The following is a 16,500-nucleotide window of genomic DNA, read 5'->3' on the forward strand; positions in this document are numbered from 1 at the left end:
CCCTGTATCCCTCTCCATTGTTACTATAAAAGAGCTGGAGCAAATTCCTTTTGTTGTCCTACACGCACACACACACACGCACGCGCACACACACACACACACATACACACACAAAAGTAGGTGAAGGGCACCCTAAGACAGTTTATTTTTTCCCGCCTCGCAGAAAGCCTTTACGAAATCCTCATTACCGTCTCCGGACGCAGGACTTCAGCATTCAGCTGAAGACCTAAACCACCCAAACCATTCCAGGCCAAGGTACAAAAAGCCGAAGCGGTTCCCAAAGCAGAAGGCTGGGAGGCAGGGCAAGCTGAGCGCACCTAGACGTTTGCATTTACACAAAGAAATTAGCCGGATGATTAATGGGAGATGCCGGCTGGAGGCGGAGGCGCCCGCGCCGGCTTCCTTACCTGGGACATCTGCGGCCTCAGGTTGATCTCCTTCAGGTTGATGGAGTGCGCCCGGAGGTTGTTGAGCAGCTGGCAGAGCAGGACTCCATCGCGAAGGGTCTGCGCCAGGTCAAACACCTGCGCCGAGTCCCAGGTCACCCGGTGGTTGGCCGGCAGCACCTTGCAGTGGATGAGCCACTGCGCGCACTGCTTCCAGGGCTCCATGCCCGACGGCTCCGGGACACGGCCCGGCCGGGGCAGGCGGCGAGGATGGGGCCGCCGCCGCCGCGGTTCCTCCGCGCCCCGCCGACGCCAGCCGCGGCCCGCCGCTGCCCTGCGGGGGTGCGGGGAAGCAGGCGCCGCGGCGGGCGGGTCGGGGGCTCCGCGCGGGGCTCGGCTCCAGTCCCGGCCCGGCTCCTCCGCCGCCCAGCCGCCGCTGCAGCTAGTCCCGCGCGCTCTCCGTGCGCCCCGGCCGGCTCGGCGGCGGCGGCGCACAGGCTTCCGACTCGCGAGCCCGGCGCCCGGCGACTGAGCATGCCCAGCGCGCCGGCCGCTCTCGCTGCCGTCTGCGAGTCCCAAGAGGCGCGGTGGGAGAGCGCCGCCGCCCCGGCCTGGGGTCTGTGCCCGCGGCGGGAAGGGGGCCGCCCAGCGCCCCCGCCCACTAAGAGCCCGCAGGTGTTCAGGGAGTTTTCCCTCGGGCTAGCTTCCCGGTTTGGGGAGAGTGGGGCTGAACACTAATACAGAGGGGTCTCCTACTGAGACCCCTCGATGGCGACAGCAAATTTTTTAAAGGGTCCGAGGGGAGTAAAGGATTAATTGTGGCCCCTGGACTCCCCGGAGAAACGAAAAAAGGGCCCAAAGCATCTTGAGAGCGCAGTGCTTAAAGTTTTAGAGATCGTCACCCCTCACCCCTTTCTGTTCTAGCCCCTGAATTCTCTTCCTAAAGATAATTACTGTTTCTCCAAGTTAGTTGCTGGTAAGGATGTTTTGGCACCTTAAAAGTGTGTGGGGAAACGCCTGCGGGAACCTGCCCCTAACCCCTGAGCCTACTTCGATGCCAGGTGTTTTTCACTTAGACGGTTTCCCTCTCAGACTCGTAACTGCTCCTCGTCGCAATCCTAACGCTTTTCTGATCGCAAAGAAACCTTCGGGGGAGAAATAGGCGGGTGAGACGCCCCCGGAGCTCAGGCGGCCACACTGCGCATGCGTCGGTGAGCCAGGCCCAGGTGGCTGGGAGAGCAATTAGCATCAGTCCTCAGCTGCGCGGGTCGGGCTAAGATCTGAGACCCTTAGCAAAGTTGTACTGTGCCCCCCCGAAACTCACAGCTGACTCAAGCAGAGCAGTCACATTTCTTAAATCCTCTGGGGACTCCTAACTGGGCCCCGTTTACTCCCGCTGCCCCTCAAAACCAAAAACAGTGTTTAAACTATTCATGGCAAGATACCACCACATTGAACTCTTACTGTTTTATATAAATGTGGTTGGGGCTCACCCTTTCGAGACGTATCCTTTGAAAATTTAAAAATAAAAAGTAATGAAACCCAATAGGTGGGATTTTAGATTTTTTTCTATTGTATTACATTTCCGTAGCTCAAATTTCTATTATGAACCATATTAATTTTATAAAAAAGGTCAAAATGTTTTTTAAAGCATATCTGATCTGTTAAGGACAGGGACTGTGTCCTTTTCCATTAGCCTGTGAAAATCGTAGCACACTGTGTACGCTGAGCATTAAACAATAAATCAGCCTGAGGATTTCCTTTCCTCACATGCATCCTTCCCCAGCAGTTTCCCCTTGTGTTCAACCCAGATTACATCAATGGCACCATGTTTCCTAAACTACAATTTTGGCAAATAAATCATACTAAGCTTTACATATCTTTAGAAACAAAACCAACACATCTGAATCACCATGTAATACACAATCTTGCATAAAGAGAAATTAAAATGAAAAAGAAGTTGCACTTGAAAAAGAATAACTAGGTATAAATTCCATTTCAGGTAGCAATGGATCATTCTTGGGTTTTGTAGGATATTTCCAAAGCCCAGGTAATATACACTATACCAAGAGGCAGACCTGGGTTTAGAGTTTGAGCTCGGCTGGTTTCTAGCAACATGACCTTGAGAAAATTACCAAATTCCTCTAACCTTCAGTTTCCACATACGTAAAAGGGGAAAAATAATACCTCATAGTGTTGGCAGAATCTAATGATACAACGCCTTGCTCTTCAAAATGCAGTCCATGGGCCAGCAGCACCACTCAGGAGCTTGTTAGATATGTAAACTCTTGAGCTCTACCCCCAGACCAAATGAATCAAAGCCTACCTTTTAACAAGATCCCCAGGTGCTACATATTTACGTTAAAGTCTGAGAAGCACTGATATAATGCATAAAACGTGTGCTGCCTAACACTTAGAGCTCCATAGTCATTAACCAATAGCTTTGAGTTCACAGATAGGCAGCAATGACCAAACAAGTTCTATTTAACTTTTTTTACAATTAATATATACTGTATCATAATATATAATATGACTTCAAAATATAAAACCAGAGAGTAGAGAGAAGGGCAAGAGGAAAAGATATGGAAGGCCTAGAAGGTAAGGAGGCTAGAGAAACAGAGTTACTCAAACAAACAAGGGGCTAAGTGGCAAAATGTGAATCATGTGGAACTCATTAAAGTGTCAGAAATTGGGCAAGAACAAAAATGACAATGGGCTTTTTTGAGCTGTCAGCCAAATTCCTTTTCCTTTAAAATCTTACCACCTAGTGACAGTGAAAGCTGGGAGATAAGGACTAAATTCCATCAGTGGCACTCTTTGCTAGTCCAGCGCCCCAGCGTTCGAGTGAAGGCCATTCTTGCACGTGTAACTTGTGACTAGGACTCAGCTGACCCACTGCCCTGAGGCCTGCATTAGTTCCTGAGGCACATCCACACTCTACCATTTACTGAATGCCAAGCCCTCTGTTGGCCACTTCACAAACATTAACTGCAAGTTAGAAGATGTTCCCCTTTCCTAACAGATGAAGAAAGGATATCAAAGGCATTAAGCACCCTTCTTCTGGGTTACTAAGCTCTCAAAACAGGGTGAATTTGGGCTCCACATCTGTGTTGTTTCTATTCAAAGCTGCTCCCCATTATAATAATCACTTTAGTGAATTTAATTACTAGTTTAAATCTCTCCTACTAGACTGAAACACCTTGAAGGTAAGGATGGTGACTTATTCATCTCCACATTCCCAGAACTAACCTTGGTGATTGGCATACCATAAGCGCTCAATAAATATTAGTTGAGTAAGTGAGTAATGAGTGAACAAATGAGCTATGTTGCCTCTTTCTACTCTCTCTGTCCTCTCTTCCTGGTAGTGAAAAGATCAGGAAACATTCATGGTGTTACTATCAGGCCACATGAAGAGAAGGTCTGCTCCATCCTGTGTGTCTCGCTAGCCTTTCTGGGCCCTCCAGCATATCAGGCGCCCTTTCTTCTCTCTTGCATTGCTCTGAACTTTGGATCTTTGCTTCAGCCTTACTTAGTATAAAAATGGGAAACAGTATGGGTGGCATCTGAGCTTCAGGAAAGACAAGACAGCAATAGATGAAGGATATCACACTCCAGGTCTCTTTCCACGTTCAAAATTACCCCATAATCAGAAAGTAAGGATTAGAGAATTCACTAGGTTATGCATCAGTCCTAACATACCACAGAACTATAAAGTAAAGGAGATGGGAGCCACATAAAGTCATTTCTTGCTACAATCTGTGCTGTCACTCAGTCTTTGCCAATTTTTTTCTTTTTATTCTTTCAACTGTTAAGTTTACAAAAGCACTAAGATCTACCACCGAGAAATTCTGAAACCTAAATTTCTTATTCCTTATTTTATTTGTTTTGTATCACAGATGTGAATCACTGATGCTATAAAGCATATCAAAGGTAAATCGATTTGCAGTGCTTAGGTGACTCAGTTGGTTAAGCGTCCAACTTCGACTCAGGTCATGATCTGTGATCTGTGAGTTCAAGCCCCACATTGGACTCTGTGCTAACAGATCGGAGCCTGGAGCCTGCTTTGGATTCTGTGTCTCCCTCTCTCTTTGCTCCTCCACCACTCACACTCTGTCTCTCCCTCTCTTGAAAATAAATAAACATTAAAAAAAAAAGATAAATCTATTCATGAAAGCATTAAAAAGGCAAAAACAGAAATAATGTAGACTACAAACTGAATTCCAGACTCTGTCTGTTGGGTTAATTTTCTTCAGCTACAATCAAATGTAGCTTTGTTTCACAAACATTAGGGATGTAGGCTTTAAGTTTCTAGTAATGATAATGTTTTAAAATAAACACCAAAGAACCACTGCAAAGATAGGATGGGTTAGAGTGACATTTCTATAACAACCATTCTTCTAATAAATATGAATGTAGGTATTCAAATAAGTGTGAATTTAAATATTTTTAGGTATAACTGAGCAAGATCTCATTAGGATCATAGGATTTTCTTTTCTCTTCTAACATGTTTAAGCCCTGATAATAATAATTACAACAACAACAACAACAACCATGATGTTGATGATGAAGATGATAACAATGATGATAATGGCCCTTATTCAAACTGTCACTTAGCATCTAACAAAAGAAATTTACGGGAGATAATTTATGACACAGATAGGCTCCATAGAAGCAGCCTAAAAAGGAGCATAAGAACATGACTCAAAGTCTTTGTGTTACAAGGGATAGACCAATAAAATGCTAATTAGCTAACTCATGTCCAAATAAATGAAAATATAAGTGTTCTCACTCTCTCCACTGTGGATACACACACACACAGTCATACAATGAAGCTCCAAAGGTTTAATTCACCAAATGAACCTCACCTCAGCTGCATCTTCTGGTTCACATCAAACATGCTGCAGCCCTCACGCCCTGGTTAGACAACAGTCCACTGTGGAACATTAGCAGTAACATGTGTACGCGTTATGTTTTAAATATGACTGAGAAGGCTGGACTTGCAGGGGAAAGCTCACTAGCTAAAATAGCTATGTGATCAATTAGGGGTCTTGATCTAATTTGTGGAACATTTCAATTTTATTTGGGTGTTGATATAAATAAATTGTCAAAGAAAGAGCTCTTCATACCGAGATGGTGAATATCAAAATCCAATGTGGGAAGCCTGTGGTGTCCCTTTTTCCAAAAAATCCTTATTCATATCACGATCATGATACTCAGTTAGTTGTAGAATAATTATCTAAGTGTCTGACATCACAACTACCAGCACCTTCCCTGAACCTCCACCCTGCTCCTCTTATGAGCTCCTCAGGAACAGGGAATAAATATATCTAATTCATGTCATATCTCCGGTGCCTAGCACTTAGTAGGGGATGGGTGGATGGACGAATGAATGGATGGATGGGTGGGATGGATAAATGAAATGAATAGGATATAAACCACATGATGATAGTAATTCTGAGAAAGGAGAAAGCAAGGCTAAAAGTTCCATTTGCCATTTCCACATGTCACCCAGATTTATTCCAGCCACCAACAATGTCCTTGGGAAAATAAAGCAATACTGCAGGACTGATTGACTTTACCCACGTGAAGAGACTACAGGAATACTAGAAAGTGTCCCATTCCCCATTCCAAATAATTCAGAACACCTATTTCATTTATTTTTGTTTGAATGTTTTTTAACAATTAAAATCCATTATCACACAATTAGGAACTACCTGAGAAAGCTAATATATTTACTGATGCCCGATATAGCAACAGCTACTATTTATTGAGTTCTTAAAAGCACTGACAGCTAGCTATTGAACTATGTGCTTTCTATGCTTCGTTTTATTTGATTATCGTAATCTCTCTAAGATAGGTGCTATTATTTATTTCATCTTATAGATGAGGAAACCAACACTAAAGAAGCTCAACTGTCTTTCCTAAATTCAAGCAGCCAGTAAGGGGCAGAACCAGTGTGAGAACCCAAACACTGTGATGCTAAGTTACACACATATCACTGTGATGCCATTCTCCCTCCCTGGAGACTGAAGGTACAGAGAGATTCCCAAGAGCAGACTCCAAAAAGATGGCTTTATACACAGCCAAGTTTGAATGCTCCATGCCTATGCAAACCCAGTAACAAAGTACAGTTTCAATATTTACATAAATGAAATTCCCTTCTATTGCCATTCAAATATCAGGAAAAGAAGTGAAATCTGTTTGATACAGTAATGTTGTTTTAATTCTTTATTTGTTTTTTTTTAATATTCCGATTTTGGGGGTGCCTGGGTGGCTCATTCAGTTAAGCATCTGACTCTTGTTGGCTCAGGTCACGATCTCATGGTTTTGTGAGTTCGAGTCTCACATCAGGCTCCATGCTGGCAGGGCAGAGCCTGCTTGGGATTCTCTGTCTCCCTCTCTCTCTGGCCCTCCCTCACGCTGTCTCTATCTCTCAGAATAAATTAACTTAAAAAGTAAATAAATAAAATATTCTGATTAATGTGTTTTAAAGTTTGTTAAGTATTCATTTATTCTTTTCAGATGTAAGGCTTTTGTTTTATTTTGTTGTGTTGTGCTATGTTCCAGAATGACATGAGGTTTTTTGTTTTTGTTTTAATCTGGGGGGGTGGGGAGAGGGGTCAGAGGGAGATTTAGAGAATCTTAAGCAGGCTCCATGCTCAGCATAGAGCCCCACACAGGGTTCAATCCCACAACCCTCGAATCATGACCTGAGCTGAAATCAAAAATCAGATGGTCAATCAACTGAAACATCCAGGAACCCCAACATGTGATTTTGAAGTTTAGAAGGTTTAGAAAACTATCTTTTTTGATCATCAGACCCACAATGACAATGCGGGAGTGATTTAACAAGAAAGCCAGCCAGTTTTGTGGGAAACTGACATGAGAATGCTAAAAAGCACCAAAATAAAAATCTAATGTGCCTTATTAACCTCACACATGTGCACCCAGACAGACATTCTCCCATTTATGTATTTTCACAGACTGTTTATGCTCTACTTTGCAATCCTGGCATTAGGTTACCTGTAAAATCACCCACTTGTTTTTATTCCACACACAAATACAAAGGGAGTCTCACTGTCGGCACTAGAAGAACACCATGTATCCGGCCAGAATGAAAATACAATAACCATTTCTGTTTCAAACTGTTTGGTTTGTTGCTGGCCAAACTTTTAAGTTATTCTCACAGAAATTTCCTAGATTTAGGAAATAATTCATGTGTTCTTCCTGCTTTCTTCTCTCTTCTCTCTGACATTTCTCAGGAACTAAAATTTAGGGCTGTTTAGATCATAATATAGAATTAGGGTGTAAGAAAGAAAGGGATAAATCTAAGGAAGACTGCTCTGAGAGAACAACGATAATTGAGATTATTTTAAAGAGAGAGGAGGAGGAAATGGTAGACCTAAAAAAAAATAGGAAAATTATTTTCATGTTTTCAAAAAATGAAAAACTATGATTCACCAACAATGAAGCAACAGAAAGAGAAATCAAGGAATCAATCCCATTTACAATTGCACCAAAACCCATAAAATACCTAGGAATAAATCTAACCAAAGAGGTGAAAAATCTATACACTGGAAACTGTAGAAAGCTTATGAAAGAAATTGAAGAAGACACAAAAAAATGGAAAAAGATTCCATGCTCCTGAATAGGAAGAACAAATATTGTTAAAATGTCGATACTACCCAAAGCAATCTACATATTCAATGCAGTCCCTATCAAAATAATACCAGCATTCTTCACAGAGCTAGAACAAATAATCCTAAAATTTGTATGGAACCAGAAAAGACCCCGAATAGCCAAAGCAATCTTGAAAAAGAAAACCAAAGCAGGAGTCATCACAATCCCGAACTTCAAGCTATACTACAAAGCTGTAATCATCAAGACAGTATTGTCCTGGCACAAGGACAGACACTCAGATCAATGGAACAGAATAGAGAACCCAGAAATGGACCCACAAATGTATGGCCAACTAATCTTTGACAAAGCAGGAAAGAATATCCAAGTGGTGCTGGGAAAACTGGACAGCGACATGCAGAAGAATGAACCTGGACCACTTTCTTACACCATACACAAAAATAAATTCAAAATGGATGTAAGACCTAAACGTAAGACAGGAAGCCATCAAAATCCTAAAGGAGAAAGCAGGCAAAAACTTCTTTGATCTTGGCCGCAGCAACTTCTTACTCAACATGTCTCCAGAGGCAAGGGAAACAAAAGCAAAAATGAAATACTGGGACCTCATCAAAATAAAAAGCGTCTGCACAGTGAAGGAAATAATCAGCAAAACTAAAAGGCAACTGACAGAGGGGGAGAAGATATTTGCAAACAACATATCAGATAAAGGGTTAGTATCCAAAATCTATAAAGAACTTATCAAACTCAACACCCTTAAAAACAAATAATCCAGTGAAGAAATGGGCAAAAGACATGAATAGACACTTCTCCAAAGACATCCAGATGGCCAACCGACACATGAAAAAATGCTCAACATGACTCATCATCAGGGAAATACAAATCAAAACCACCATGAGATACCACCTCACACCTGTCAGAATGGCTAACATTAACAACTCAGGCAACAACAGGTGTTGGTGAGGATGCAGAGAAAGAGGATCTCTTTTGCACTGTTGGTGGCAATGCAAGCTGGTGCAGCCACTTGCAGTATGGAGGTTCCTCAAAAAATTAAAAATAGAACTGCCTTACAACCTAGCAATTGCACTACTAGTATTTATCCAAGGGATACAGATGTGCTGTTTTGAAGGGACACATACACCCCCATGTTTATAGCAGCACTATCCACAATAGCCAATGTATGGAAAGAGCCCAAATGTCCATTGATAGATGAATGGATAAAGAAGATGTGGTATATATATATACACACACACAATGGAGTATTACTTGGCAATCAAAAAGAATGAAATCTTGCCATTTGCAACTACATGGATGGAACTGGAGGATATTATGCTAAGCGAAATTAGTCAGAGAAAGACAAATATTATATGACTTCACTCATGAGAACTTTAAAAGACAAAACAGATGAACATAAGGGAAGGGAAACAAAAATAATATAAAAACGGGGAGGGGACAAAACATAAGAGACTCAAATATGGAGAACAAACAGAGGGTTACTGGAGGGATTGTGGGAGGGGGGATGGGCTAAATGGGTAAGGGTCATTAAGGCATCTACTCCTGAAATCATTGTTGCACTATATGTTAATTTGATGTAAATTTAAAAAATAAAAAATAAATGAAAAACTATGGTCCATTACCAAAAACACCTACCAATATATCAAATCTGATTTACTTCCTCATTTAACAAATGTTTAGCACTTCCTAAGTGCCAAACTCTCTTCTAAAGTTCATGTGGAATTACAGAGTAAAAGTAAAACGGGATCCCCTACTAAATCTCTGTGAAAATTTAGTTACCGTTGTAAGACAAGGATATGAAAGATGGCACAAAGATCCAGGATGTTTCTATGCAGTGGTGGTGTTTTTATATTTAATGTTAACTGCTTATGACAGTTAGTAGTTAGTAAAATAACAAACAGGTACAGAACTGGAAGGATTGCTAGATAGGCAGAACACAGAATACCTTTCTCTTGAGGTCTGCCCCAGGCCTAGAAGAGCAGCCAGCTAAATGAAGTCTATTCTCTTCTGGAATCCTGGTATCTCCACATTTGTGGCCCCTTCCCTCCCTCTTCTTAATCACTGCAAGTGCCCAGGACAGAAATAACTTCTGGGGTGTCCCCAGGCCCCAAAAGAGTTAACACAGATGCAACTTAATAAAGCAAAAAGAGCTGAAAGCATTAATTAGAAACTCCAAAATATTGAACATCCTGACTAACCAAGGTAATTCACAGTGAACCCCCTCCCGCCCCCCACCCCAAGTATCCGCATGAATCTCCCACACTGCCCTGCGTCTCTGCTAAGTGGTTCAGTTTTCTCACCAAACAATGGGAGAGGAGCTGCCATAGGCTGCTAGCGAAGACAGGTGATCAATATGAGCACAAGGGCTGTGGTCTCCCAGCCTGTTTCCATCACATTGATGGTGAACTGAGTTACTTGAATCAAAGCGAATGAGATTTGGCTGCTGGCTGTCTATCAGTGCCTTTCATTTTGATCTGTCCCTTATTTGAAAGTGCCGGGGAGGATGTGGCTGCTGGCTGAAATCTCTCTTTACAGCTGCTTGCTGTGATGTGCATGTAGATGGTAGAAACTGTGGCCCCACACCTCTGTGGAAGCTACCAGTTTAATTTTTAGTTGAGGTGAAAAAGAGGCAGATACTGCTGACCCAAAACCAGTGGTTCTCTGGCACTGGAATGAGGATCATCAGGAAGGTCTTTGCTTTGCAACCACATTCGATTTGGACATTCTGTATCAGATCTCTGCCTAATAATTGCTTTTCTCATACTTATTACATCTCTCACATTCAGAGATTAAAAGCTTAACTGTTCTTTAATAATGTCTTATAATTATGTCTCAATAGTTATAATTCCATTATAGATTAAAAAGTTTTTTGCATCTCTAAAGAGCCAGAAACTAGTATCAGTGAGGAAATTCTCATGTAGCTTTTAAATAAAATCTAATTATTTGGGGAGTCAGCTTTAACTACCCTTTTTTGCATTTAAAGGTATAGGTAATACTTTGGTATTTGGGGAAACTGATCCAAACGAGATAAAGGTTTAAAAATATTCTCTACTTTTGATCTGTCTTTCCCTCCAGGTTTTCTACACAAAAGTTCTCCACAATGTTCTCATACTCTGCAGATAAACTGGAGAAAATCCAAGCCTTGAATTTCACTTTTCAAAGGATCTTTCAGGAATGAGCTAAGCAATGGTCATTTTGCAACAGGATTAAAAACCAAATTGCCATCTCATTCCAGTTACACACTGTGGCAAATGAGAGCAGCTGTTAAATAAATGTTGCCAGTGTACTCAGATCCTACATCAGCCATGCAAGCCCTGCTGTGCTCCATGGCCACAAAACGTGGCTCTAAACTAAGCCAGGTCTGTAGCCAATGCATATGATGAATGGGTAGGAGAATTCCGGCACATCCCTTTGCCCACATTAGATTCCTGCAAACCCAGGTAAAGGGCCACCTCCTCAGAAAGGCCTTCCCTGATAATGAGGGACAACCCCATCCTCAAACCACCCCCACCAGTATAATTTCTACTTCGTCTGATAGTTATTTTTATTGGTCTTAAGAAGAATCCTTAAGGAAACAGTGTCTAGTTCATCTGGGAATTCCCAAGAGCTCACTAAATACTGATGAATGAACAAATGAATGAGCAGTCTCTGACCTATCACTGTAGACATGCTACCTTTAGTCTTTAGCTACGAAAAGCTTTCGTATTACTTACAGCATTCTTGTGCATATTTAACTTTGTTGTCTAGACTTTACCTTCTTGAAACAGTTTTCTCTAAAAGTTTTGAGTAGAGTGTAAGAAGCAGTCTAGAAGGGGTAAAGTGTGGGTGTAGAGGGCGTAGTGGTGACTGGAGACGGGACAAATATAACTCAGGAATGGTGTGATCCATTTGATTTTAAAACAAATTCATTCCAAAAGTGCTGAAGAAGATAAAGTATCTAGTACAACCATCGTGTTAAATGCTATCTATTTAGTTATCAATAAGCGATTACTATGAGCAAATAAAAATGTGACCTAAAACAAAAATATGTTCAATAAAAGTCTCAGAATTCTTCCTCAATAATCCTAAATCACACTTCACTTACAGAAGGTGTATAGTCTGTTTGTTTTTCAGAATGATTTTCTCCATAACGTCTGAACTATACATGATTTATGTGTGAGAGGTTAAGTCCTTCCAGCTGTTGAAAATTAGCTTAGTCACCAATCTAGTGAGACCAGCCATGAAATGCCCTGGTTATTGGCAATTTGTTATCTCTGAGCTCTTCAAATTAAGTCTGGTTGCAGGTCATTCCGAGAAGGGGTCAAATCACTTAGCAGAGCATGAGAAAGAGAGGACGTGTCAGACTACTCTTAATCAAATTCTTTCACTTCTTTCATTCTTTTTCATTCTTGGCCTTGGTTGTCTAAATTAATCTTCTGGGTTATAAATGGTCATTGGCCATTTATGAGAGCAGAAGTCCTTCCTAACGGGTCCAGGATAATGTTATTTTAAACATATACTGGGCTTCAGATTGTGAGCCAGGAACTGAACTTCATGTTCTTACACAGCTTATTTTACTCACAGTAGACCTGCGGAGTAGACATATTACAGGTTAGAAAAAAAAAAAGGGTTCAGAGAGCTAGAGCAATGTTTATAACAGCATGACTTCAATCCACAAAATCAGAATTTATGAGGGATATCTAGGAATCTGTTAAATCAGAATTTCTGCATTTTTGACTGCTGCTCCAGGATGATGATGATTGCCTTTTATTATGAAAAATTTTGAACCTATACCAAAGTGGAAGGGATAGTCACTACACATCCTGCACCCATCACCAAGTTTCAACAGTTATCACCCAAAGGGGTGAGTATCTCTTCAATTTTTTAGACTCTGCCCTGTGATACTGTAATTTCTAGGTCCCTTGGATGAAACATCCAGATGCTTCTCTGAAAATAATAAAATTTGAGAATCAGTGGAGTTGTGTGACTCTCCCGTATTACATGGCTATGGAGCAGCAGAGATCAGAAGCAAATCTGAAATCAGAAGTTTCTTTCCATTCCATTCCATTCCATTCCATTCTGAAAACAGAAGTTTCTTTCCATTAAACCACAGCGGTATTCATCAAGTACATAAGTGTTTATTGAGTTTCTTTACGTTTATATAGCACCAGACTGAGGACTAGAACATGTATAAAGAAGTGAATAATGTATAATGGAAATGATGAAATAGGAACATGTAGTAATTAAATCATATTGCAAAATGACCCGTGAGCAATGACCAAAATGAATTATACAGATAATAAACACATTATTGGAAATGGGAGAACAAAGAAACATGAAACCATTTAAAGAGTCTTTACACAAGAGGTAAGATTTTGTAGCAAGGAAGGGCTATCCAAGTGAAGAATCACATGAGCAAAAAAGAAATTCAGAACAAACAAAGCTTTTTGGAGGAACAGGGAATGAGAAGCAGGCTGGCTGGTCCAGAGGGATAGTATCAGGAAGCCACATTGGATTGTTAGCAGGGCCACATCATGGAGGTTCTCAAAGGCAAGATAGAATAGGGATACCAGGAAGCCACCAGGAATTTTTGAAGAGGAGAGAAATGTGATTCAAAGCAGGAACTTGGGATGGAAACTCTGACCTCGGTATGCCTGAAAATGATAGTTTTAGGAGGCCGGGTGTCCAGATAAGAAGTTACTGCACTGAACAAGCAGAAGACAAAAAAGACCCAGACTGAGAAACAACTATGGAGCATTTTATAGAATCAACTGGACTTGGTGGAGACAACAGGCAGGAATAAGTTAAAAATGCTCTGAGGCTTTGTAACTGGGGAGTTAGAAGAACTGAGGAATACCAAAATGAGTTTTACGGGAGACAGCGGAAGATTTTAAATTTGCGTTGGAGGAGAATTAGGGTAGGAAGCAGGGGCCGAGAGCATAGGGAACAGTTGAGAAAGCAGTAGATACAGGATCAAGGGAAAGACTCTTTGGAAACTAATAACAGAAATTACGAGGTTGGACAGCCCAGTGGAGCTGCCACTCTGTATTACCTGAATCCACGGCGGTGCCCACCAGAAGACTGGTTGGACATTAGTCCCTGTGAAGATGCCCTTTATTTATTTATTTAAAAAAAAAATTTTTTTTAACGTTTATTTATTTTTGAGACAGAGAGAGACAGAGCATGAACGGGGGAGGGCCACAGAGAGAGGGAGACACAGAATCTGAAACAGGCTCCAGGCTCTGAGCTGTCAGCACAGAGCCCGACGCGGGGCTCGAACCCACCGACTGCGAGATCGTGACCTGAGCCGAAGTCGGACGCTTAACCGACCAAGCCACCCAGGCGCCCCAAGATGCCCTTTATAACACTGCCCCCGAGTGAGGGGTAGAACCCCTGCTACAGCACTTCTAAGTGCCTTCCAGTTAGTCAGTTAGGGCCAATCCTGATTCAATATCTGATTTACAGAGCATAAAAATGTCTTATTAAATTTGGATGGTAGGGGTGCCTGGGTGGCTCAGTGGGTTGAGCATCCCACTTCAGCTCAGGTCATGATCTCGCGTTTGTGGGTTTGAGCCCCACGTGGGGCTCTGTGCTGACAACTCAGAGCCTGGAGCCTACTTTGGGTTGTGTCTGCCGCTCTCTCTGCCCCTCCCCTGCTTGCACTCAGTCTCTCTCTCTCTCTCTCAAAAATAAAATAAAACGTAAAAGGTTTTTTTTTTTTTAATTTGGACTGCAGAGGGAAAAAACACTAGTGAAAAATTATTGAAGCAACTTAACAGCAGACTATACATGCTTCATAAAATATTCATTGAGGCCCATTCCATATGTCTTCTACAGGTGTGGTTTTATGGAACTGTAATCCCTCATTCCCCAGGGATTATGAAATCTACAATGGGAGTATCTAGAGGCTGGTCTCAATTCCACTTTAGGGATTTACTTTCCTTATCTGAGTCCGTTTGTTCCCCTTCTAAGGTTCCAAATTGGTCTTTGATAATTAACTCATTTCTTAAACAAATATTTATTGATCATCCATTTTTTTCTAATGCTAGAGATTCAGCAACAAATAAGACAGACAAAAATCTTTACCTTGATGGACTTTATAATGATTTATAAAAGTGTGCATCTAAAATGAAGTATGCTATTCTTAACTGTACAAATTGTATTTGCTATTCTCACTATTGCCTTTTTGGCCATGTGCACATTTAAACTCTGTGTCCCCTCTCAAAGCCCTACTTCCCCTCTACCTGCTAGAAATAACATTATATCTAATGATTTCTAAAGCATCTACATGTAGTTACACTGCTATAGGGTCAGTAGCATCGCATCCCCAGTCCCCTGAGCATCCTCTCTTCTGTTAATACCAATGATACCAACTACCCCCTGACCCCTCATTGTTACCACACCTTGGTGCTTCTCTCCCTCCTCCTTCCCCCGATTAACCCCCTACCCTTCACCCTCCCACCCCTATGGTCCCATGACGTCTATGGTTGTCTCATGCTGTCACCTACTAGAACAAATAGTCTCTGAGACCTCAGTGGAGCACTACTAGGGAGAGTAACACCCACCAGCAAACCCTTGTTGTATTCTGAGCCCATAGGAGAGAATTTAAAATCAAAGTTTCTGGCTACAAACAACACAGAGTTTATTTGTTTATTTCTTCTAATATATAGGTTGCAGGGACTCAGAGAACTCGTCTCTACTTTAGCAGGGCTCTCTGGCATCATCCCCACTTTCCCACCCATGTATTAAAATCTACAGCAAATCATTCCATAGGCTTTTTTTTTAAGGTTTATTTATTTTGGGGAGACAGAGAGAGAGAGTGAAAGAGAGAGAGAGAGAGCAAGAGGGGGAGGGGCAGAGAGTGAGGGGGACAGAGAATCCAAAGTGGGCTCTTTACTGACAGCACAGAGCCCCATATGGGGCTCGAACTCACAAACCCGGAGATCATGACCTGGGCCAAAGTTGGATGCTCAACCAACTGAGCCACCCAGGTCCCCATAGGCTCTTTTAAAAAAAAACCAAAGAAGTATTGTCACTTTTAATCAATTGGATTCTGTTTAGTCAGGAAAATAACTATTGCCAAAAAAAAGCACAGTACTTAGGATGTCTACCCACCCTGCTAATCCTTTTAAAAAAAGAATGTTTCATTTTAGTAAGGATGCATTTTTGAATCTTATAATTTTAGGAACAAGCATTTATATTTTTTCCTATTTTTCCTAATCATGAATGAGCTAATATTTTTGCCACTCACTTAAGGAAGATTCCCTGCTTAAGCTATCTAGATATATTTTCCTTTCTTCTAACCAACACTGATTAAAAAATCATAGAGTGTTTCTAATTAATAAATGATGAATAAAAATCCTAAAAAATATTACTGAAAAAAAAACACATTATTTTATGCTGAAAAAACAATAGGGCTAAAATCCAAGTCCAATCATTCTCAAATGAATGGTTTCAAAAGGAACAATATTTCCTTTCAAGAAGC

The 16,500-nt window shown here is 41.5% G+C and overlaps 1 protein-coding gene across 2 annotated transcripts in view; it reads right to left on the bottom strand.

The window, feature by feature from the left end:
- The window catches only part of VAV3 (vav guanine nucleotide exchange factor 3), a 468,861-nt gene that overhangs the window by 356,547 nt on the left and 95,814 nt on the right, over window positions 1-16,500 (bottom strand). Inside the window, exon 1 of one of the 2 annotated variants that reach the window (XM_042953183.1) lies at window positions 408-894. The exons of the other annotated variant lie outside the window; for it this stretch is intronic. Coding sequence (XP_042809117.1) covers window positions 408-611 — 204 coding nt within the window. The 5' untranslated portion in view covers window positions 612-894. Of the gene's footprint in view, window positions 1-407; window positions 895-16,500 lie in introns of those variants that run through there. 2 annotated transcript variants of the gene reach the window in all.

The sequence above is a fragment of the Panthera leo genome, chromosome C1, assembly GCF_018350215.1.
Source record: "Panthera leo isolate Ple1 chromosome C1, P.leo_Ple1_pat1.1, whole genome shotgun sequence".
In the NCBI taxonomy this organism is placed as follows: Eukaryota; Metazoa; Chordata; class Mammalia; order Carnivora; family Felidae; genus Panthera; species Panthera leo.